The sequence below is a fragment of the Entelurus aequoreus genome, linkage group LG01 (assembly GCF_033978785.1).
Source record: "Entelurus aequoreus isolate RoL-2023_Sb linkage group LG01, RoL_Eaeq_v1.1, whole genome shotgun sequence".
Lineage (NCBI taxonomy): Eukaryota > Metazoa > Chordata > Actinopteri > Syngnathiformes > Syngnathidae > Entelurus > Entelurus aequoreus.
This window is the reverse complement of record NC_084731.1, coordinates 8,396,442-8,421,516: the sequence shown is the minus strand read 5'-3', so window position 1 is coordinate 8,421,516 and position 25,075 is coordinate 8,396,442. Positions and strand designations below refer to the sequence as shown.

The window sequence follows — 25,075 nt, the reverse complement described above, 5'->3', positions numbered from 1 at the left end:
TCAGCACGCCTGGGTTTGTGTTTCTTGGTTGCCATGGGTGCTGATTATGTTCACCTGCCTCTGATTAGTGTTCGGGACGCTCACCTGCTCCCGGGCACTAATCAGAGAGCTATTTATTCTTGCCTTTTGCCACACTCGGTTTTGGGCTAAGCTTTTCCTATAGCTTTACCGTAGCTTCCCATGCTATCGACACGCTTGTTCTGTTTTTTTTGTATTCTTGCCTGATTTATTTATTAGAATAAATATTTTTTTCTTACCCGCACACTGCTACCCGATGTCCATTTGCATCTTGGGAAAACGACCTGCGCATAACCATGCGACCCCAACATTATTAATACATATGTTTAACTAAACTGTCAACAGAATTTGATTGCAAATGAAAAAACGGCTTCGCCACTTTGGTCATAATTTTTGCGCTTAAGAAACTTCTCTGTGACTTGAGTTGCAGACTTCTTCTGTTTGTGTGATATTGTCATTAATGCCACATATAGCTGAGAAACAGATATTCTTAGTGGCCCCCTAAAAAAATCAGTAGATTCCTGATGCTTCACTCTTCCAATTGTGTCCACCTCCTCTGCTTTGGCTCCACTCAAGCTTCTCCTTCCTGTGGCTCTGCCGTGTAGTGTTAACGGTTTCCTCGCCGCACCCTTTTGTGTGCATCTTTAGTCATTTCCCCTCACTCTTTTTTGAGAACACCTTCAGAATAATTGTATCTAAGTAAACACAAAACTTTGTGTTTCAATGAGTTCCCGGCGAGAGGACAAAAGCTGTCTTTGATCCTACCGAGAAGAAGGCTTGTAAAACTCCACTGTGTAGGATGGGAAGCAACATGCAGGTGTTCTGTTTCTTTGATGAATTGTAATCAACAGAAATATATTGTCTTGACCAGAGATCTACAAAGCGAAGAGGAAGCAAGGGACCTCTTCTTTGAACTGTTTTACAACCTTTTCTGTGAACTATTTACAACCTTTTCTTTGAACTGTTTTGTAATCAAAGGTGATAGCTGTTTACGACCCCCGTCCCTTAGAAACAGCTGTTGCCATGTAATCAGGGAAAGTCCAAATAAAAGCGGAGGCGTACAATCTTTCGTCAGAGCGTGGTGAGACACTGTACAAAGACTACAGTCCAGACGTCTCTCCTCAAGTAAGCCAAATTTAATTCTGTCTCTGTTTAATTCCTTGCTTCTTGTCTTGTTTAATAGATGTCAACGGTGTTTGAACCTGACAAACACTTTTTGTCATTGTTCTTTATTTATTTTTTTCTGCGTTGGGGTCGATTGTGACACATATATGCTATGTTACATCACATCTTTTCTTTACATCAATTAGTGTTTCCTCGAAATAAAACAATTTGAGATGTTTCTGGTCCGTGAAATACTTTCACCATTTTACTTTATTCAGAAATGGGTCTGGGTTGTTTGAGGGGAAACAGAAGTTTGGTACGCTGGACATATTTTCAGGTGAATATTCTTAAATTGATAAATAATAATAATTTAAAACCCACATACACCTGATAAGTCAAAACAAATGAGTCTCGGAGCCGTCCAGGTAAATTCTTCAATAAAACATGACAATGACAGGACTGTTACCAACATGATGTTCACATTCACGAATCCAAATTGTACGATACAAACGAGAAAGAGAAGAAACAAGCAGTGGAAAAACACGTAGTCAAATCCTTCACATTAACATGAGATTCCAAGTGAAATGATCACAGGGGAGAAACATCCATGTCACGATTCGTGGTCCGGATCATGTTTTTGTTATGTTCTGTTAGTTTTGGACTCCCTAGTTCCTGTTTGTGCACCTCTGGGTTTGTCTTAGTTTCCATGGGGATTCATTGGATTCACCTGCCTCTGGTTAGTGGTCGGCACGCTCAGCTGCTGTCAACCACTAATCAGAGAGCTATTTAGTCACCTTGCTCGCCACGCTCAGTCTGGCGTGATTGTTTGCTTCACGCAACCTACTACGTACGTCTCGTTTCATGCCACAGTTTCGTGAGTGTTCCATGTCCATAGTTCTATGTTTCCTGCGCTTGTCATGATCTGTGGTCTGGATCATGTTTTTGTTATTTTCTGTTACTTTTAAGACTCCAGTAGTTCCTGTTTTTGTGCATCCTTGTTTGTTTTCTGTCATAACTGGGGTGGGGGTGGGGGGTGGGGTGGGGGGGGGGTTCGCAGCTTACTGCGAGGTTTGTTCTCCCAGGACGCAAACTGACTTTTCCGTGATCTGTGGTCTGGATCATGTTTTTGTTATTTTCTGTTAGTTTTAAGACTCTATTAGTTCCTGTTTTTGTGCATCCGTGTTTGTTTTCTGTCATAACAGGGATTTTTTCGCAGCTTACTGCGAGGTTTGTTCTCCCAGGACGCAAACTGACTTTTCCGGACAAGGCATGAAGGTAGGAACATGATTTAATCTTGACTCTCAAAATAGGTACAAACAAAAAGGCGCACAAGGCGAAGGCACAACTTAGCGCAGGGAACAAAAGCTAACACTTAGCATAAACAATGGACAGGGCAAAAACTCACGAACTGTGGCATGAACAAACAAAACTTACTTCGGCAAGGCATGTAGAAAACAATCGCATGACACAAGCAAAGACAGGCTTAAATAATAGTCTCTGATTAGGTCTGGATCATGTTTTTGTTATTTTCTGTTAGTTTTAAGACTCCATTAGTTCCTGTTTTTTTGCATCCTTGTTTGTTTACTGTCATAACGGGGATTTTTTCGCAGCTTACTGCGAGGTTTGTTCTCCCAGGACGCAAACGGACTTTTCCGGACAAGGCGTGAAGGTAGGAACATGATTTAATCTTGACTCTCAAAATAGGTACAAACAAAAAGGCGCACAAGGCGAAGGCACAACTTAGCGCAGGAAACGAAAGCTAACACTTAGCATAAACAATGGACAGGGCAAAAACTCACGAACTGTGGCATGAACAAACAAAACTTACTTCGGCAAGGCATGTAGAAAACCATCGCATGACACAAGCAAAGACAGGCTTAAATAATAGTCTCTGATTAAGTCTGGATCATGTTTTTGTTATTTTCTGTTAGTTTTAAGACTCCAATAGTTCCTGTTTTTGTGCATCCTTGTTTGTTTTCTGTCATAACGGGGGGGTTTCCGCAGCTTACTGCGAGGTTTGTTCTCCCAGGACGCAAACGGACTTTTCCGGACAAGGCGTGAAGGTAGGAACATGATTTAATCTTCACTCTCAAAATAGGTACAAACAAAAAGGCGCACAAGGCGAAGGCACAACTTAGCGCAGGAAACAAAAGCTACCACTTAGCATAAACTATGGACAGGGCAAAAACTCACGAACTGTGGCATGAACAAACAAAACTTACTTCGGCAAGGCATGTAGAAAACCATCGCATGACACAAGCAAAGACAGGCTTAAATAATAGTCTCTGATTAAGTCTGGATCATGTTTTTGTTATTTTCTGTTAGTTTTAAGACTCCAATAGTTCCTGTTTTTGTGCATCCTTGTTTGTTTTCTGTCATAACGGGGGGGTTTCCGCAGCTTACTGCGAGGTTTGTTCTCCCAGGACGCAAACGGACTTTTCCGGACAAGGCGTGAAGGTAGGAACATGATTTAATCTTCACTCTCAAAATAGGTACAAACAAAAAGGCGCACAAGGCGAAGGCACAACTTAGCGCAGGAAACAAAAGCTACCACTTAGCATAAACTATGGACAGGGCAAAAACTCACGAACTGTGGCATGAACAAACAAAACTTACTTCGGCAAGGCATGTAGAAAACCATCGCATGACACAAGCAAAGACAGGCTTAAATAATAGTCTCTGATTAGGTCTGGAGCACGTTTTTGTTATTTTCTGTTAGTTTTAAGACTCCAGTAGTTCCTGTTTTTGTGCATCCTTGTTTGTTTTCTGTCATAACAGGGATTTTTTCGCAGCTTACTGCGAGGTTTGTTCTCCCAGGACGCAAACTGCCTTTTCCGGACAAGGCGTGAAGGTAGGAACATGATTTAATCTTCACTCTCAAAATAGGTACAAACAAAAAGGCGAACAAGGCGAAGGCACAACTTAGCGCAGGAAACGAAAGCTACCACTTAGCATAAACAATGGACAGGGCAAAAACTCACGAACTGTGGCATGAACAAACAAAACTTACTTGGCAAGGCATGAAGAAAACAATCGCATGACACAAGCAATGACGCCCGGACGACTAACTGGCAAAGACAGGCTTAAATAATAGTCTCTGATTAGAGCAGGTGCGTGTCCCGAACACATGACGCAGGTGAAACTAATCAGTCGCCATGGAAACTAAAACAAACAAGGATGCACAAAAACAGGAACTTGTGGAGTCTTAAAACTAACAGAAAATAACAAAAACATGATCCAAGTTTTTGCCTTAGCTTCCCGTGCCACACGCTTGTGTCATGTCTATGGTCATGTTTTGTTTAAGATATGTTCTGTTTGGGTTTTGTACACTTAGTTCCTGCTTTTTCACTCCCTTGTTTTGTCACCATAGCAACCATTAGTTTCACCTGTTTCACATTTTGAGTCACGCACCTGTTTTCACTAATCATGTCACCAGTATTTAAACTTGTAGTTGCCGACATTACCTCTGCTCACTTCATGCTACTTCTGATACTCATGCCTGTTCATAGTTATGCTTCTTGCCATGCCACGTAAGTTTTGTTTTTTCATGTCACAGTTAACGAGTTTTGCTTCATGTTCATAGTTTCTGCCTTTGTGCAAGTTTTTGTTTCTTTAGCCAAGTTTTTGTACTTCCGCCTTGTGCGCGCCTTTTGTTCCTTTTTTATAGTAATAATAAAATATGTCCTTACCTTCACGCCTTGCTCGCTCCAACTTTCCTTTGCATTCCGGGAAAACAAACCCCAAAGTCCACGCATTGACAGCTTGCCTTTGTTGTTTGCCTGTCTTTTTGTAATGTGTAGGATTTAGGATGATAAATCATACTCCTACCTTCACCGATAGCTCTCTGATTAGTGGTTGACAGCAGCTGAGCGTGCCGACCACTAACCAGAGGCAGTTGAATCCAATTAATCCCCCATGGAAACTAAAACAAACCCAGAGGTGCACAAACACGAACTAGGGAGTCCAAAACTAACAGAACATAACAAAAACATGATCCGGACCACGGATCGTGACAATCCAACACTGTCCTTGCACGTATTCCCTTTTGTGTCTTCAAAAAGGTAACGTGTCGAGGAATAACTTATCAATTACTGCAGGTGGTGGCACCAAGTCCTCCAGCTTTAAATAAAAAATCCTCTGCAGGCCTTGAATACACAGAGTGCGGAGTTCAGGCAGCTTCTCCACCAGTCTGAACAAATGGTTTGACCAAGGGTTGGAGTCTCTGTCTGCACACGGGCTGCCGTCTTTCAAGCATTTGACAATGTTGCTCTGCAGCTCCTCCACCTTCCTCGGCTCCTTCAGTCCATGTCGTTCTGCAGGTCCAAAAACGTACATTAGACCAGCGGTTCCCAAATTGTTCACAGTCCTTTGACCTGAGACCATGTACCTGGTACCTGGAGGTTGTGCACAGTCTTCTGACGTGAATTAATTAACTCCTATTATGTTCTACACATGGTGAATGTTTATATTCACTTTGGAGAAAGCAAACCACAGAGTTTAAGTAAATAGTTGTATTTCAGTTTGAGCACATAAATGTATAAGGCCCCTTAGTTTGATATTCGCAGGTGGATTGGATCACTTCTAGTAGGAAAGAGGCCCTAATTGGGACTTCGGAATGCAAAAGTGATAGCCCTATCCCTGAGAAGAGACTACCTGTCTAGCTCAAGTTATGACTTAAAGCAGTTGTTTTCCAGACACTTACACATGAACATCTCCGTTTATGGTCAGGATGTGCTTTCCTGACTTAGCACACACACACACAGAGACAGGAAGGAGGAATATACAACTGATGGTTTGGCTTCTCCAAGTAAGGAGTGCCTCATTTTTTTTGACCCGACCTCCTCCAGGGAACTGCAGTCCTGCATAATGACACTCGCTTGTAATAAAGCAACTTCTGCTTTAGTAAAGCGTCTCCGACGTCTCTTTTGATTTTTTTTTTTTTACATATGTAGCATCATCTACAAAGATTCAAAAGATTGCTATTCCGACATCTGCCGGACACATTTAGAACAGCGGTTTCTTTCATTCAAGGGTTAGGGTGAGGGTTAGGGTTAGGGTTAGGGTTAGGGTTAGCCCTAACCCTCAATTAGGGTTAGGGTTAAGGCCGTACGTTTGACAATATAGTTCTTGTAAATAGTACCTGAAGCTGTCCATACGCACCATCGCAGTATTGCCAGAGTGCACGCTTGTCCTGCTAAAAATAGGTTCTGTTGTCGAGATCGCGCTTAAAATAGCTCAGAAAAGGAGGCGCAGATAATATTTCTGCAATGCGTGTTCAAACATCATTACCAAACGCCACAGGTTGGAACATATGATGCCACGAACGTGGGGGGAAATGCGTGTCTCCATGGTGACAGCCAGTCGTACGCGCAAAAACCTCATTTGAATAAGGACTTTTTCACTTGTTATCAGTTGTAGACGCAGCCTTAGTAGTTTGGACTAATTAGGAGCCTTTGTTTGCTTACTTACTAATAGAAGACAAGTTGTCTTGTATGTTCGCTATTTTATTTAAGGACAAACTTGCAATAAGAAACACATGTTTAATGTACCCTCAGATTTTTTGTTAAAATAAAGCCAATAATGCAATTTTTTGGGGTCCCTTCATTTAGAAAAGTACAGAAAAGTACAGAAAAGTATACAAATACATATTGGTACCGGTACCAAAATATTGGTATCGGGACAACACTAGTGTCTGCTGGCATTTTTGGTTTTTAACGGAGTTAGTTTTTGTCAAGACGGGGAGGGGGGGTCGCAGCTTACTGTGAGGTTTGTTCTCCCGGGATGCAAACGGACTATTCCGGACAAGGCTTGCAGGTAGGAACATATTTATTTTCTCAATTAATCCCAAACATCACAAAGACCGGAACCAAAGAAAAAGAAAAGTGCGCCATTCACACAAAAAGCTAATGAACAAAAAAAAAACTTAACTTAGGAAACATAGAAGCTAAACACTTAATATGGACTATGGCATGGAACAAACAAGACTTACTGTGGCATGAAACAACTAACACTTACGTGGACACGGCATGAATCCAACAACTAGCGTAAACTTGGAATCGGACATGAAAACGAGCAATGACGCCAGGCCGACTGACTTGCAAAAACAGGCTTAAATAGTGCCTATGATTAGGCACAGGTGAGCGTCCCGAACACCAGAGGCAGGTGAAAACAATAAGCTGCCACGACCAAACCAAACTCAGAAGTGTCACAAACAGGAACTAAAAGAGTCCAAAACTAACAGAAAATAACAAAAACATGATCAGACCACAGATCATGACAGTTTTTTTTATTGCGGAAATATATTATTACTGTATGATGTATCTCCTATATGACACCTTGCAATATGCATTTTCTTTCGCTTGGATCGTGCCAGAAGCATTCCAATGTGCTGTGGGGTAATGACGGACCACCGCCTTCCTGCACCGTGCACCGTCAGCATTGCTAAAAAGAGCGTCTGTTGTCCAGATTGCGGTTCTATATTGCAGAAAAGGTGTGGCATATTTTAAAGGTGTGCTGCTAGTTCTACATTGCACATAGGTTGCAGGTCATAATAACACGAATGCAGTGGTGCGCCTTCTCTGCTGACATAACCAGAAATCATGATCATAATTACAGATAAAATACATTTTTTATTTACTTTTTGACAGACAGTTGCGATAGCCAATCAGATCACGAGTTGTTGTCAGTAAAGCCTTCTAGCTGGCCTAAGGCAGATACTGTATATAGTGATGTTATGAGCTAGGTAACATAAGAACTCCATTACCCAGCATGCCACCGTAGCCCCGTTTAGGTTGTTGAATGTAGACATGCCGGCAGCGGGATGTTTTTTGACGAGCACGCTGTGGAGTAAACTTTAAGAACTTAGCCAACGCGCCTCGTCTGCATCTTTTATGATTAGACAAGACAACACATATATTTGCGAGGCCATTTTCAAGAAGGATATTTTAAGAGAAACTACATCTTGTGAGAGGATGACGGCCAACCCCAGAAATGGGGAAATGCCCGCCACAAAACGGGCGGCACCACTGGCTTATACGGCTATTTCTAATATTTAATTTGTTCATTTTTTCACAATTAATTTGTTTTTTGCCATTTTAATTGTGACAGTACCACATAAGATACGTTTTAATTGCTGATGTGGGTTTATTAATTTTTAAATGCGCCAAAAAATAACCCGTTTTGTACACTGTTTAGGTGATTCAATGCCCAGGAAATGTGTTTCTGTATGGTATTTGTCCAGCAACGGTCATGTGGTGACATAAATGATGGTATTTTGAGAGGTAATCATTGAAGTAGGACATCACTGAAGGCCTAAGTGGGAAATCCACGGCCCGCCACTGCATGAATGTGGAGAGGATGTCGGCCAACCCCCAGAAATGGGGAAATGCCCGCCACAAAACGGGCGGCACCACCGGCTTATACGGCGTCGAATGGGTTCTACGAATTGTGAGTTCTAATATTTTTATTTCTATATTTTTTCACGTTTCATATGTTTTTTGCAATTTTATATTCGAGATACGTTTTAATTGCTGATGCGGGTTTATAAATTTTTAAATGCGCCAAAAAATAACCCGTTTTGTACACTTTTTAGGTGATTCAATGCCCAGGAAATGTGTTTCTGTATGGTATTTGTCCAGCAACGGTCATGTGGTGACATAAATGATGGTATTTTGAGAGGTGATCATTGAAGTCGGACATCACCGAAGGCCTAGGTGGGAAACGCACGGCCCGCCACTGCATGAATGTGGAGAGGATGTCGGCCAACCCCCAGAAATGGGGAAATGCCCGCCACAAAATGTGCGGCACCACCGGCTTATACGGCGTCGAATGGGTTCTACAAATTGTGAGTTGTAATATTTTATTTCTTTATTTTTTCACGTTTAATATGTTTTTTGCAATTTTATATTCGAGATGTGTTTTAATTGCTGATGCGGGTTTATTGATTTTTAAATGCGCCAGAAAATAACCCGTTTTGTACACTTTTTATGTAGCTCAATGCCCAGTAAATGTGTTTCTGTATGGTATTTCTCCAGCAACGGTCATGTGGTGACATAAATGATGGTATTTTGAGAGGTAATCATTGAAGTCGGACATCACTGAAGGCCTAGGTGGGAAACGCACGCACGGCCCGCCACTGCATGAATGTTGAGAGGACGTCGGCCAACCCCCAGAAATGGGGAAATGCCCGCCACAAAACGGGCGGCACCACCGGCTTATACGGCGTCGAATGGGTTCTACAAATTGTGAGTTCTAATATTTTATTTCTTTATTTTTTCACGTTTAATATGTTTTTTGCAATTTTATATTCAACAGTACCACATAAGATATGTTTTAATTGCTGATTTATTGATTTTTAAATGTGCCAGAAAAATAACCCGTTTTGTACACTGTTTAGGTCAGGGGTGTCCAAAGTGCGGCCCGGGGGCCATTTGCGGCCCGCAGCTAATTGTTTACCGGCCCCCCCACACATTCTGGAAATGCTATTGCAAAAATTAAAAAAACATTTAAAAAAGTGGAATGAGGTGAAATCTAACTACAAAAAGTTGCAATGTTGACACAAAGCTGCCATGCAGGCTGTTTTTTTTTTCTTTTGTCTATCTTTCTAAATGCCATTGCTCAAAACAAAAACAAAAAAATCAATGTTATAATGAATTATTGACCTATTCAAGGCTCCAATTATTTCAAATATTTCACTTTAAAATATTTTATGTGGGAAATATTGCATATATTGTGTGGTTGCCATACAAAAACATCAACTATTTATTTGACAAAAGAGCATAAAACAAACAAAATAATAGTTCAAACGTAAAATGGACAGATATATCTGAAGTTGAGCTCGTAACTTAAGTGTTGAAAGTAAAAAAAAAACTAATAAAAATATATCACTTTCTGAGTGGGGCACCTTTTCTATCCCAAATATATTTAATGGGATTTTATTTATCTTTTCACTGTGATTAATCAAAAATAATAATGAATTAAAATCAATGGTGTCCTGCATTATTGATCTTTTTAAGGCTCTAATTACTTCACATCAAACATTGCTTTCTGAATGTTTTGGGCAGTGGGGGAAATACTGCATATTTCAGTTTTATTATAAAAAACTAAGTTGTCTTTGACAGAAAAGGCATAAAACCTTTTTGTTTTTTTAAACTTTATATCAACCTGAAGTTGATATACTGTACAGATTTACTGTAAGTGTTATATAAAAAAATAAATAATAATTTGACTTGTTTTTAACATTTTAATGACTTAGACCCTTTATGGTCCCCGGGAGCCCTAAAGGTAAAAAACAAACAAAATCCATATATTTTGTTATGGTTTGAAAATTAAAAATATCAAAATGGCCCCCGCATGCTTTCATTTTTCCGTGTGCGGCCCTCAGTGGAAAAAGTTTGGACACCCCTGGTTTAGGTGGTTCAATGCGTAGTAAATGTCTTTCTGTATGGTATTTCTCCAGCAACGGTCATGTGGTGACATAAATGATGGTATTTTGAGAGGTAATCATTGAAGTCGGACATCACTGAAGGCCTAGGTGGGAAACGCACGGCCCGCCACTGCATGAAACGGGCGGCAGTCGAATGGGTTCTACAAATTGTGAGTTCTAACATGTTATTTGTTAATTTTTTTCCCATTTAATATGTTTTTTGCAATTTAAATTTTGACAGTACCCCAGTAGGACATCACTGAAGGCCTAGGTGGGAAACTCACGGCCCGCCACTGCATGAAACGGGCGGCAGTCGAATGGGTTCTACAAATTGTGAGTTCTAACATGTTATTTGTTAATTTTTTTCCCGTTTAATATGTTTTTTGCAATTTAAATTTTGACAGTACCCCAGTAGGACATCACTGAAGGCCTAGGTGGGAAACGCACGGCCCGCCACTGCATGAAACGGGCGGCAGTCGAATGGGTTCTACAAATTGTGAGTTCTAACATGTTATTTGTTAATTTTTTTCCCGTTTAATATGTTTTTTGCAATTTAAATTTTGACAGTACCCCAGTAGGACATCACTGAAGGCCTAGGTGGGAAACTCACGGCCAGCCACTGCATGAAACGGGCGGCAGTCGAATGGGTTCTACAAATTGTGGGTTCTAACATGTTATTTGTTAATTTTTTTCCCGTTTAATAGGTTTTTTGCAATTTAAATTTTGACAGTACCTCAGTAGGACATCACTGAAGGCCTAGGTGGGAAACGCATGAATGTGGAGAGTAAAGAGTGTTGCCGGTAATACACGCAAAAACCTCATTTAAACAGGGCAGACTGCACCGGTTCTCAGTTGTAGATCACACGCAACATTAGTACACAATTAGTACACAAACATACATACATACACACATACATACACATACAATATTTAATAGTTTGCACAAAATGTTTAGCGCATGTCATACTTGCCAACCTTGAGACCTCCGAATTCGGGAGATGGGGGCGGGTGGTTTGGTGGTAGTGGGGGGTGTATATTGTAGCGTCCCGGAAGAGTTAGTGCTGCAAGGGATTCTGGGTATTTGTTCCGTTGTGTTTATGTTGTGTTACGGTGCGGATGTTCTCCCGAAATGTGTTTTTCATTCTTGTTTAGTGTGGGTTCACAGTGTGGTGCATATTTGCAACAGTGTTAAAGTTGTTTGTCCGCCCCCCTCAGTGTGACCTGTATGGCTGTTGATCAAGTATGCATGCATTCACTTGTGTGTGTGAAAAAGCCGCATATATTATGTGAGTGGGCCGGCGCGCGTTTGTATGGAGGAAAAGCGGACGTGATGACAGGTTGACGAAATTCGGTAGAATGAATTTTCGGGAGGGGCATTGAAATTCGGGAGTCTCCCGGGGAAAATCGGGAGGGTTGGCAAGCATAGCGCATGTTATTTGGATCTTTGTAGATCAGGGGCCGTATTTATCAAGCGTCTTAGAGTGCCATTTTACACTTAAGTCCTGAGAATTTGCGAAATTTAGTCCTACTCTCAAACTTAAGAATAAAAGCTATTTATCAACTTTCTTAAGTCTAAGACTCACTCCTACTCTCCACGATATTTAAGAGACCTTCAGAGGTGTCCTAAGAGGTTAGGAGTTGCCAGCAGGGGATGGCACTGAGGCGAGAGAGACGTGCGCGAACGTTCATCTTTGTTTGATGACGAGCAGCTGATCAAACGGTATCGTTTAGACAGAGCAGGTATTATTTTTGTCACAGATTTAATCATTTCGATTCCTTATTGATTTCTGCATGTGGCTGCAGTGGGCTAGTATATATAGAGCCACCCACACCAGTTTCAAATTAGTTGCCTAATTAATGAATTGGAAAGAAAATGTTATGAGAGTAGCGTATGTGTGTGTGTGGCCCTTTAATAGGTGACAGCATGTGAGGTGAGTGACGTCAGTGAGTGTGTGGGCGAGAGAAGAGAGGGAGCGGTACCGTGAGTGCGAGCGGGGACTAGTTTGTTTTGTGTTGGATTGGCTGTGTAGAAGCAATCAATAAAGCAAGATTTGCAACTAATCGCCGGACTCATCATTCACTCTAAAGTCGTCCGCTGTGGAGACCCACTGCCGGGTAAAGTGAAGGGTGTTGCCCCGAGCATACAACCTGGAGAAGTGTCTCCCCTGCCTCTTTGACTACGGTCTGGGAGCAGGAAGCAGGAAAGGTGCAACAAAAGGAAACATTTATTTTTGATTCATTGCCAATATTGTTTGTTTGTTTTGTATTATTTTGTCGTTTATTGTCAAAACATACACTCCCATTGTCCACTTAAATATTTCTAAGATATTTCTTTATTCTTAGACAAGGGATTCCCTTCCGTGATTGGTCATTTCTATGGACACAGAAATGACGTCACCTAAAATTCCGTTTACAGCACATAGTAATGTCGTAATTCAGCTCTGAGTGTGACACTTAGGATTCAGTCCTACACTTCGCTGAAAGTGTGAGTAAGACGCTTGATAACTAACTTTTAAGTGCAGCTTTCAGCGAAGAATTTATTTACTCATAAGTCAACTGTTAGCAGACTTCTTAGGAGTAATTCTAAGAAGCTTGATAAAATACGGCCCCAGGCCCATGTGTGTCTCTTCTCACCTGTGACCAGGGCCAGGGCGCATATGCAAGAGAAGGTCGGCACGTCCAAATTCATCCTCTGCAAATTGGTGGAGAACTCAACGATGCTGTCAATCCACTCGCCGAAGCCCCGCACACAATGGAGGCGGTCCCAGACGGAGCCGTCACAGAATACCAGCTTCCCTTCACCTGGGTTGGACCTAAGACAAACCGGAAGGTGCACATCCACTCAGCAGGGTTAAGACCACACCTCGGACCATTTGAATGTCCCGGGGAAAAATGGGTCCGTGCCTTTTGCATGAATGGCAGCTATGTGAACCACTACAACATTCACTCACGTCACATCTCAGACAGGGATACGGATGAAAGGTTCAGCCGTGTGTGGCATCTTCACCTGTACGACAGACGTAACACAAAGAGCTCCAAGAAAGAGGAGTAGAACAGGAGGTCTTGGTCATGTCTGGGTAGGGAAGCAAAGCCCGGTATCTTCACCGCCCAGGTTCGAAGCACCTCCATGGATCGGGTGAGCAGCTCGTAAAAATGACGCACGTGCTGAGCGTCGTCTCCTGGAGGGCTCTCCGGACTTTCCTTGAACTGCAGAAGGTCGGAGCGTGGGGCGGGGGTAAGTACAAGAACGTGCACCATTAGCGCCGCGTCACGTCTTACTTACTTTGGAGTAATCAAGGCGTGAAGGGTTGGACTCGGCGTGGGCCCTAACTAGGGCGCTCAGCAGGGTGCTGATTGGTGAGGACGAGTCAGGAAGGGATTTTGGTTTCGAGGGCAGGCGACCCCTGCGACCTTTTAGACCGTCTGTCCTCACCACTGGAGAATACCAGGAGAAACACCAACATTAACAGTGATACTTCCATTTTCATACGCCCCACTTTCATATGAATATGAAATTTTGTCCAGATTTTCGTGCTCAAATTCAGTCTGTGATTTAGAATTTTTTTTGCCGTAGGCTTCAGCTGCAAAATGACCCACCGCAATAAAGAAGGTGAGGAACACTACTGATTTTAAGAAAGACCTTGGAACAAACTACACAGGGGGCATCCGTAGGGCTCTTTCTTCCTCTTCTCCCTATCTGCTCATCGCAATAGAGATAGTAAAAGTGATCATTTATATACATATGAATATTTAAATTTATACATACAATATATTCACACATACATACATACATAGGTACATACATACATACATAGGTACATACATACATACATACATAGGTACATACATACATACATACATACATACATACATACATACATACATACATACATACATACATACATACATACATACATACATACATACATACATACATACATACATACATACATACATACATACATACATACATACATACATAGGTACATACATACATACATACATAGGTACATGCATACATACATACATACATACATACATACATACATACATACATACATACATACATACATACATACATACATACATATGCACACACACATACATACATACATACATACATACATACATACATACATACATACATACATACATACATACATACATACATACATACATACATACATACATACATACATACATACATACATGCATACATAGGTACATATGCACACATACATACATACATACATACATACATACATACATACATACATACATACATACATACATACATACATACATACATACATACATACGCACACACATAGGTACATATGCACACACATACATATATACATACATATGCACACACAAAAGTACATATGCACACACATACAATATATACATACATATGCACACACACACACAAATACATACATACATACATACATACGCACACACATAGGTACATATACACACACATACATACATACACACACATACATACATACATACAGTACATACACACACATAGGTACATATGCACACACATACATACATACATACATACATACATACGCACACACATACAGTGGGGCAAAAAAGTATTTAGTCAGCCACCCATTGATTGTCAATGGGTGGCTGACTAAATACTTTTTTGCCCCACTGTACATACATACATACATACATACACACATACATACACACATATATACAGTACATAAATACATACACACACACATAGGTACATGTGCACACACATACATACATGCATACACACATTCATACATACATACATACATTTGTACGCACACACATAGGTACATATTTACACACATACATATATACATACATACACACATACATACATACATACATACATACATGCATACATACATACATACGCACACACAAAGGTACATATGCACACACATCCATCCATGCATACATACATATATACATACGCACACACATAGGTACATATGCACACACATATATACATACATATATACATATGCACACACATACATACATACATACATACATACACACACATAGATACATATGCACACACATACATATATACATACATACACACACACACATACATACATTCATACGCACACACATAGGTACATATGCACACACATACATACATACATACATACATACATACATACATACATACACACATACATACATACATACATACATACATACATACATACATACATACATACATACATACACATATACATCCATACACACACACATAGGTACATATGCACACATACATACATACATACATACATACATACATACATACATACATACATACATACATACATACATACATACATACATACATACATACACACACACACATAGGTATATATGCACACACATACATGCATTCATACATCCACACGCACTTTCACTGTACAAACATACATACATACATACATACATGTAAATACGCATGCACATATAAATACATACACTCATGCATACAATTACCCTTCATCAAATTTACATTAACATTGCTCCCCCGTTCCCCCGGGGGAAAACTGGTTGAAACACGGAACACTGCTAAAGTCTAACCTAGTTTTACTATAACAATGTAAAAGGTTAATTTAGCCCACTCCTCTTTCTCGCCCTCCCTTCCCCCATCTCCTTTATTTTGTAATTCAAGTATTCATTACATTTATGTATTGTTACATTCAAAGCAATTGTATTGTTGATTATAGAAGCAATTAATATAATTATTCATTATCAATATTGATATTTCTATTGGTGTTTGTATTGCTCCATTTGTAATGTCCATTGTCATTCCTGTGCAATTACTATCCACTTCACTAACTGCTTCTTGTTTATCATTTTCGATGTCCTATTTGTATTGTATTTGCTGTTATAGTTCTATTGTTGTTGTTGTTTTTTGTTGATGTTGCCTGTCTCTGTCTGATTCCCCCCCCCCCCCCCCCACCCGCCCCACCCCTTTTTGTTTTCTTTTTCTTCTTCTTCTTTTTATCCCGTACTGCTCCATTTAGTCAAATAAAAATAGGGCAACAAGAGAAAAACACGTCTCTTTTATAAAGCACATGTGTACAGTAGATATGAGCCTCTACATCAACATTGTGATTTGCCTGATTGGCTGGATAGGACATATTAAAAAGATGGGGGAAAAAAAAGTAAACAAGTATATGTATTTATCATTGTTTTCTGAACCTACAACAATAATTATTGTCTGTAAAATGGGGTTTGTGTTCATATTTGTGGGTTTCTGGAACTGTTCCTTGGATTTACATTATTTCACACGGGGGAAAATTGTTCCAGTTTTCATACGATTGTTACGGAGCCCCTAAAGGGACATGGGGGAATTTTTATTTTTAATAAAAAAAAATTATTTTTTAGACATGTATCTCGTGCGCACGAGATACATGTCTAAAAAAAAAAAAAAAAAAAAAAAAAATTATAACATGTTTTTTTTATTTTTTATAACTTTATAAAAAGTTTCTCGTGTGCACAAGATAGTTTCTCGTGTGCAAAAGATAGTTTCTCGTGTGCACAAGATACATGTCTAAAAAAAAAAAAAGAAAAAAAAAAAGAAAAATTATTTTAAAAATAAAGTCCCCCATGTCCCTTTAGGGCACATATGTCAGAGTCAAGGCCCGCGGGCCATATCCGGCCCGCGAGAAGGTTTTTTACGGCCCTTGGGATGATCTTGATTTATTATTAGAACCGGCCCGCAGACCGCAGATCTTTTTTTTTTTTTTTTTTTTTTTTTTTTTTTTTTTTTTTTTTTTTAGACCGCAGATCTTTTACACGCACCAAGCGGATGCCGGTCCAAGGTTCCGAAAGGGGGCGAGCGGCCCGCCGGGGACGCGCCTGCCGGCCGAAGGGCTGCAGCCCGGCCGTCAGTCGCGGAGCCCGCCGTGCCACGCGCGCCAAGGGGGCGGGCCGAAACCCGGCCCCGAGGCCCTGAGACTTCTGCTTTGTTTCCCCAAACCGCGCGTCACCGCCGGGCCCGCACCACCGTCGGGCTGCAGCCCGAGCGTCGGTGGCGGAACCCGTCATGTGCCGCGCGCGCCAAGCGGAGCGGGGGGGTCAAGCGGGCCGAAACCCGCAGGCCACCCCCTCACCACGAGGCCCTGAGACTTCTGCGTTTGACCCCTACGCGCGGCCCGTCGGGACGCGCCCGCCGTCAAGCCACGAGGGCCAGCCGTCGGGTCGCGGAGCCCGCCGTGCCACGCGCGCCAAGGGGCGGGCCGAAACCAGCGGGGGGTTTCGGGCACCCAACTCGCCTCCCTCCCACGGAGGGAGGAGGGGGGTTTAATGTGAACATTACTGTGCAATCACATATTTAGAGTTTTTACTCAATTCAAGTTTAAAAGTTAAAGTTTAATATTTGTTTTCACTGCATGTTACTTCTCCTTAAACAAAGTGTTGTTTTTGATTTATAGATTTTTGCACTTTATTTTATTGTATTTCAATTTAATTATATTTTAAAAATATTTCAGTTGAGTGGATGATAGAAAATTGCTATTATTGTTTTTTTCTTTGAAGTAAATTTAGCCCACTTTTGCTAAAATAGAAAATATAGGCTACTGATGGTGCCTTGAATACCGGTTTCTTTCATTTAATGTTCATGTTATGGGGATTTTTATATAAAGGAAATTTGTCTTTTGTGTCTGTTGAAAATTAAAGATTACTGACAGAGCCATAAGAAAATATTGCTTTATTTATCTGATCATATTGGAATATATTTGTTAGGTTTTCAGTAGGTTCAATTAGGTTCACTAGACTATATGCGTCATTTAAAAATGTTTCAATGAACATTCGAACAGTCCGGCCCTCGGCTTGTAGCTAAATTTTTTATTTGGCCCTCCGTCCATTTGACTTTGACACCCCTGCTTTAGGGGCTCCGTAGATTGTGGCTTTTTCGGGACGGAAAAACAAGGCACTGCTGTGTTAAAAAAAACATTTTTTTTAAATGCATATTTGCAAAGTCTAAATCTTACCTTCTTTGACCATTCCAACTGTAAGGCATTTCTGGAAGCGACAGTACTGGCAGCGGTTCCTCCGGCGTTTGTCCACGGGGCAATTTTTGGCCGCCAAGCATACATACTTGGCATTTTTCTGCACTGTGCGCTGGAGAAGGAGTCCAATATTTTATCACTGCACTTAGAGCCATTATAATCATGACCAACAAATTAAGGCAAACTCATTCAATGATCTTGACAATTTTCAGCATCAATATACAACAATACTGTACTTACTTGGTGGAACTACCATACCAACATATTTATAAATGGTTGGTTTGTAGGGGGGGGGGGGGGGGGGGGGCAAATATAGAGAAAAAAATTGTGTCTGGGGGCCGGTATATCTGATTTTCCGGAACACTAATGTCTGATTGAAAGCTAAAAACGTTAGACAGACTTAAAAAAAACGGAATTAAATTTTACTTTTTTTTTACTGAATGCGACACCTAGAATAAAAATAAAGAATGTGAAATTTACAATATTAACTATGAACGATAAAACACTGAATATCGACAACATATGACCGTCACACCCCCTCTCCATCCACATATTTTACAATCAAGAAAAATGCAACAAACACAGCGAAAGGTAAAAAAAACCACCCACAATCTGATATATCTGATATATCACTAAGCTTTAGAACTTTGTTGTAAAAATCTCCTTCCGCTTCTGTCCCTGACACCCGCATTTCAGGCTCTGGGGCCAAATATAGAGAAAAAAATTGTGTCTGGGGGCCGGTATATCTGATTTTCAGGGACCACTAATACAAAAACTCACAACAATATCTGATTGAAAGCTAAAAAACGTTAGACAGACTTTAAAAAAACGCAATGGAATTTTAGTTGTTTTTTTTTACTGAATGAGACACATAGAATGTACATGAAAATAAAGAATGTGGGTTTTGCAATATTAACTACGAACGATAAAACACTGAATATCGACAGCATATGAACGTCACACCCCCTCTCCATCCACTTATTTTACAATCAAGAAAAATGCAACAAACGGCGAAATATAAAGGTGAAGGGTAAAAAAACAAAAAAAACACTTACAATTTGATACGTCTGATATATCACTAAGCTTTAGAACTTTGTTGTAAAAATCTCTTTCTGCGTCTGTCCCTGACACCCGCATTTCAGGCCCTGGAAACACTCGGTGGAAACGCCCACCACCCACACTGCTTGGTGCCTCGTCTGAGCTGCTGTGACGTAGATTAGCATAGTAACTAACTAGATGACCATAGTAACTAATTAGATTACCATAGTAACTAGTATATCATGCAAAAGCGCAGATTCCAACCATTGAAATACTTTGTATAGTTCAAGACTTACGTTCAGTTGTATAGTTCAGGACTTACGTTCAGTTGTATAGTTCAAGACTTACGTTCAGTTGTATAGTTCAGGACTTACGTTCATTTGTATAGTTCAAGACTTACGTTCATTTACAGTATATAGTTCAAGACTTACGTTCAGTTGTATAGTTCAGGACTTACGTTCATTTGTATAGTTCAAGACTAACGTTCATTTGTATAGTTCAGGACTTACGTTCATTTGTATAGTTCAAGACTTACATTCATTTGTATAGTTCAAGACTCATGTTCATTGTATAGTTCAAGACTTGCGTTCAGTTGTATAGTTCAAGACTTACGTTCAGTTGTATAGTTCAAGACTTACGTTCATTGTATAGTTCAAGACTTACGTTCAGTTGTATAGTTCAGGACTTACGTTCATTTGTATAGTTCAAGACTTACGTTCAGTTGTATAGTTCAAGACATACGTTCAGTTGTATAATTCAAGACTTGCGTTCAGTTGTATAGTTCAAGACTTACGTTCAGTTGTATAGTTCAAGACTTACATTCAGTTGTATAGTTCAAGACTTACGTTCAGTTGTATAGTTCAAGACTTACGTTCATTTGTATAGTTCAAGACTCACGTTCATTGTATAGTTCAAGACTTACGTTCAGTTGTACAGTTCAAGACTTACGTTCATTTGTATAGTTCAAGACTTACGTTCAGTTGTATAGTTCAAGACTTACGTTCAGTTGTATAGTTCAGGACTTACGTTCATTTGTATAGTTCAAGACTTACGTTCATTTGTATAGTTCAAGACTTACGTTCAGTGGTATAGTTCAAGACTTACGTTCAGTTGTATAGTTCAAGACATACGTTCATTGTATGGTTCAAGACTTACGTTCATTTGTATAGTTCAAGACTTACGTTCATTTGTATAGTTCAAGACTTTGTTCATTTGTACAGTTCAAGACTTGCGTTAATTTGTATAGTTCAAGACTTACGTTCATTTGTACAGTTCAAGACTTACGTTCATTTGTATAGTTCAAGACTTACGTTCAGTTGTATGGTTCAAGACTTATGTTCAGTTGTATAGTTCAGGACTTACGTTCATTTGTGTAGTTCAAGACTTACGTTCATTTGTATAGTTCAAGACTTACGTTCATTTGTATAGTTCAAGACTTGTGTTCATTTGTACAGTTCAAGACTTGCGTTCATTTGTACAGTTCAAGACTTACGTTCATTTGTATAGTTCAAGACTTACGTTCAGTTGTATTGTTCAAGACTTACGTTCAGTTGTATAGTTCAAGACTTACGTTCAGTTGTATAGTTCAAGACTTACGTTCATTTGTTTAGTTCAAGACTAACGTTCATTTGTATAGTTCAAGACTCACGTTCATTGCATAGTTCAAGATTTACGTTCAGTTGTATAGTTCAAGACTTACGTTCAGTTGTATAATACAAGACTTACGTTCATTTGTATAGTTCAAGACTTACGTTCATTGTATAGTTCAAGACTTACGTTCATTGTATAGTTCAAGACTTACGTTCATTTGTATAGTTCAAGACTTACGTTCAGTTGTATGGTTCAAGACTTACGTTCAGTTGTATAGTTCAGGACTTATGTTCATTTGTATAGTTCAAGACCTACATTAATTTGTATAGTTCAAGACTTACGTTCATTTGTATAGTTCAAGACTTGTGTTCATTTGTACAGTTCAAGACTTGCGTTCATTTGTACAGTTCAAGACTTACGTTTATTTGTATAGTTCAAGACTTACGTTTAGTTGTATTGTTCAAGACTTACGTTCAGTTGCATAGTTCAAGACTTACGTTCATTTGTATAGTTCAAGACTTACATTCATTTGTATAGTTCAAGACTTACGTTCAGTTGTATAGTTCAAGACTTACTTTCATTTGTATAGTTCAAGACTTACATTCATTTGTATAGTTCAAGACTTACGTTCAGTTGTATAGTTCAAGACTTGCGTTCAGTTGTATAGTTCAAGACTTACGTTCAGTTGTATAGTTCAAGACATACGTTCAGTTGTATAATTCAAGACTTGCGTTCATTTTTATAGTTCAAGACTTGCGTTCAGTTGTATAGTTCAAGACTTACGTTCAGTTGTATAGTTCAAGACTTACGTTCATTTGTATAGTTCAAGACTTACGTTCAGTTGTATTGTTCAAGACTTACGTTCAGTTGTATAGTTCAAGACTTACGTTCATTTGTATAGTTCAAGACTTACATTCATTTGTATAGTTCAAGACTTACGTTCAGTTGTATAGTTCAAGACTTACGTTCAGTTGTATAGATCAAGACTTACGTTCAGTTGTATAGTTCAAGACTTCCGTTCATTTGTATAGTTCAAGACTTCCGTTCATTTGTATAGTTCAAGACTCACGTTCATTGTATAGTTCAAGACTTACATTCATTTGTATAGTTGAAGACTTACGTTCAGTTGTATAGTTCAAGACATACGTTCAGTTGTATAATTCAAGACTTCCGTTCATTTGTATAGTTCAAGACTTACATTCATTTGTATAGTTCAAGACTTACGTTCAGTTGTATAGTTCAAGACTTACGTTCAGTTGTATAGTTCAAGACTTACGTTCAGTTGTATAGTTCAAAACTTACGTTCAGTTGTATAGTTCAAGACTTACGTTCATTTGTATAGTTCAAGACTTACATTCATTTGAAAACTCGAATCACTGCAGATCATAATGGCAGCGACAGTTTCCATCTTAAAGATCTAAAAAAATTATTTGGGAATGTCCGGCGGGCCAGATTGAAAAGACTTAATATGCCCAGGTCTGGTATAGGTAATAGTTCTGTATGCTGTGGTTATTGTTGGTGTTCTTTTGTGTTCAGAGCCTCTATCTCCTCAGTTGTGGGATGCAAAGGCACTTTTTTGGGTGGAGGAAATTTCATTAAAAAGAACGCTGAAAATTAGCGGCCGCCGCCTCGGTCCTGTGGGGCTCAGCGAGGCGTGGCAAGGCATTGGGAACGTGGACAAATACGGGCTCGTGTTCGCTCATAATTGAGGGAATCGCCCTGGGAATCTTTCCCAAGGAGGAGAGAGGGAGGTTTTCTTAATTCACAGCACGCCGACCGCCGTTTTCACGCAGGGCATTTGGCCCCACGGGGCCGGAGGTCAAACTGGTCAATTATCGCAATTGCGTGGTGTAAATTTCACAATGACGTACACAAAAGAACCAACCTTGAAGAATCCTTTGCAGCCTTCGCAGGTGCGGACCCCGTAGTGCTGGCACGCTGCGTTGTCCCCGCAAACGGCGCAAAGTCCCTCGGAGTCCGCTCGTCCGGCGAGAGGACTGAGGTCGTCCAACAAGTGGTGACTCTGACCGAGCGAGAGAGGGCGAAGCCCCGCGCAGGACTGCTTTCCCAGTCCAGGACAGCACAGAAGCCCGGGGGAGTCCAATGCCTGGTGCGCTCTGGCCGCGTAAGGTCGGTCGAATTTCATCTGACAGGTGGACAAGTTCTGAGGTCCTTCCTGCGCGTGCTTGAGGGAAAACCACGAGAATCTGGACATTGGGTTTTTCCGCAACAAATAGTCTTGACGGAACAGCGAACCGGAGTCCTCCCACGCCGGTGCTGTTTGGAAGTTGGACGAGATGGACGCTCGCAGGGATGGAGAACGGTAGTAATAGGAGGGGAGCGGATCATCCTGGAGGTGCAGATTGGGCTGAAAGCGTGGACACGCCAGCGCGTCCTCCACCTTCACGTAGCCCATCTCGCCTTGAAGCGGCGTTTGGAAGACGCACTGGGGCTTCACGTCGTAGTTGCAGCCGTAGTGTTCCGCTGGAGGACCCACCACGGTCGCTCCCGACGTCGAGGACGCCGCTTCACTGTTGGCCAGGTCCATGCTGAACTTGACGAACTCCGGGGTGAGGGAGCCACAGCTCCGCTCGCCGCCCGCCGTCCGAGAGGCCGCGCTGGCCCCTTGGGGGGAAGAACCGCACTGGGTTTGGACACACGGCATGGTCACTGCAAGCCAGCACATGCGATTAGGCAATTTAACTTGTGACTACAAGTATTCAGGCTTTTCTGTTATATGGCAAAATGGTACATACTTAATATAATTATTATTCCGTGTATGTACATTTTGCGACAGGTTGGGGAACACAAAAGACCATTACCACCATTTAATTTCGACTTTTTCCACTTGGTCTTTGCAGTGCTGTGCAATGAAGGCATTAAGGATCCCCAGCAAGAACATCCAGAAGCTACAATACATACAGAATAGTGCCGCTAGGATCCTGATGAGAGTGCAGAAATATGACCATATCACACCAACTCTCAAATCCCTTCTCTGGCTTCCTGTTCCACTCAGGATTGAATTCCAAGTCTCCCTACTAACCCACCAGTGCCTCCATGGAAATGCCCCCCCCTCTACCTCAAAGAACTACTCACCCCCAAATCCTCCACTCGACACCTCCGCTCCGGACAGGCTAACCTCCTCCAACCTCCGAGGACAAAGCTACGAACAATGGGAGACCGGGCTTTCTGCTCCGCCGCTCCCAGTCTGTGGAACGCTCTCCCTGACCACCTGAAAGCACCACAGACTGTGGATGCTTTTAAAAAAGGCTTAAAAACCCTTCTTTTTAAAAAAGCCTTTTTTTTTTTTTAGATATATGCATACTAGTTTTAGCTATTTGGCTGTTCTAGTTTTTATTAGGGACCGAGTCCCTTTGGGACAGAGGACCCTATTGAATTTCTAGCGTTTTATTATTATACCGCCGCCTCTTTGAGCTGTAATTTGACCCCCTTAACATGCTTCAAAACTCACCAAATTGGACACACACATCAGGACTGGCGAAAGTTGCGATCTAATCAAAAAACCAAACCCCAAAACTCAAAATTGTGCTCTAGCGCCCCCTAGGAAGAAAACACAGACAAAACTGCCTCTAACTCCCAGTAGGAATGTCGTAGAGACATGAAACAAAAACCTCTATGTAGGTCTCACTTAGACCTATATTTCATACGCTGACAACCCCCAGCAAAAATCAACAAGAAGTTTGCAATTCCCCCTTCAAAACAAAAGTTGAGTAAAAACAGTCACCTTTCTTCAAACATTATCTCCTCTGTGCGCGTTTGTCGTGTCGGCTTCAAATTAGCACAGGAGGGAGATTGAACCCTTCTGATTAAAAGTTGATTAAAGAGTTTTAATTACTGCTCC

General features: G+C 40.8%; 1 protein-coding gene across 1 annotated transcript in view; it reads right to left on the bottom strand.

Moving 5' to 3' along the window:
• Positions 1-5,175: 5,175 nt before the first annotated feature.
• Positions 5,176-25,075, bottom strand: part of LOC133654819 (nuclear receptor subfamily 4 group A member 2-like) — a 21,036-nt gene continuing 1,136 nt past the window's right edge. The window contains exons 2-7 of the mRNA XM_062054774.1: positions 23,099-23,883; positions 18,568-18,697; positions 13,830-13,981; positions 13,554-13,753; positions 13,181-13,359; positions 5,176-5,435 (exon numbers count right to left, since the gene is read on the bottom strand). Coding sequence (XP_061910758.1) covers positions 5,176-5,435; positions 13,181-13,359; positions 13,554-13,753; positions 13,830-13,981; positions 18,568-18,697; positions 23,099-23,878 — 1,701 coding nt within the window. The 5' untranslated portion in view covers positions 23,879-23,883. The remainder of the gene's footprint in view (positions 5,436-13,180; positions 13,360-13,553; positions 13,754-13,829; positions 13,982-18,567; positions 18,698-23,098; positions 23,884-25,075) is intronic.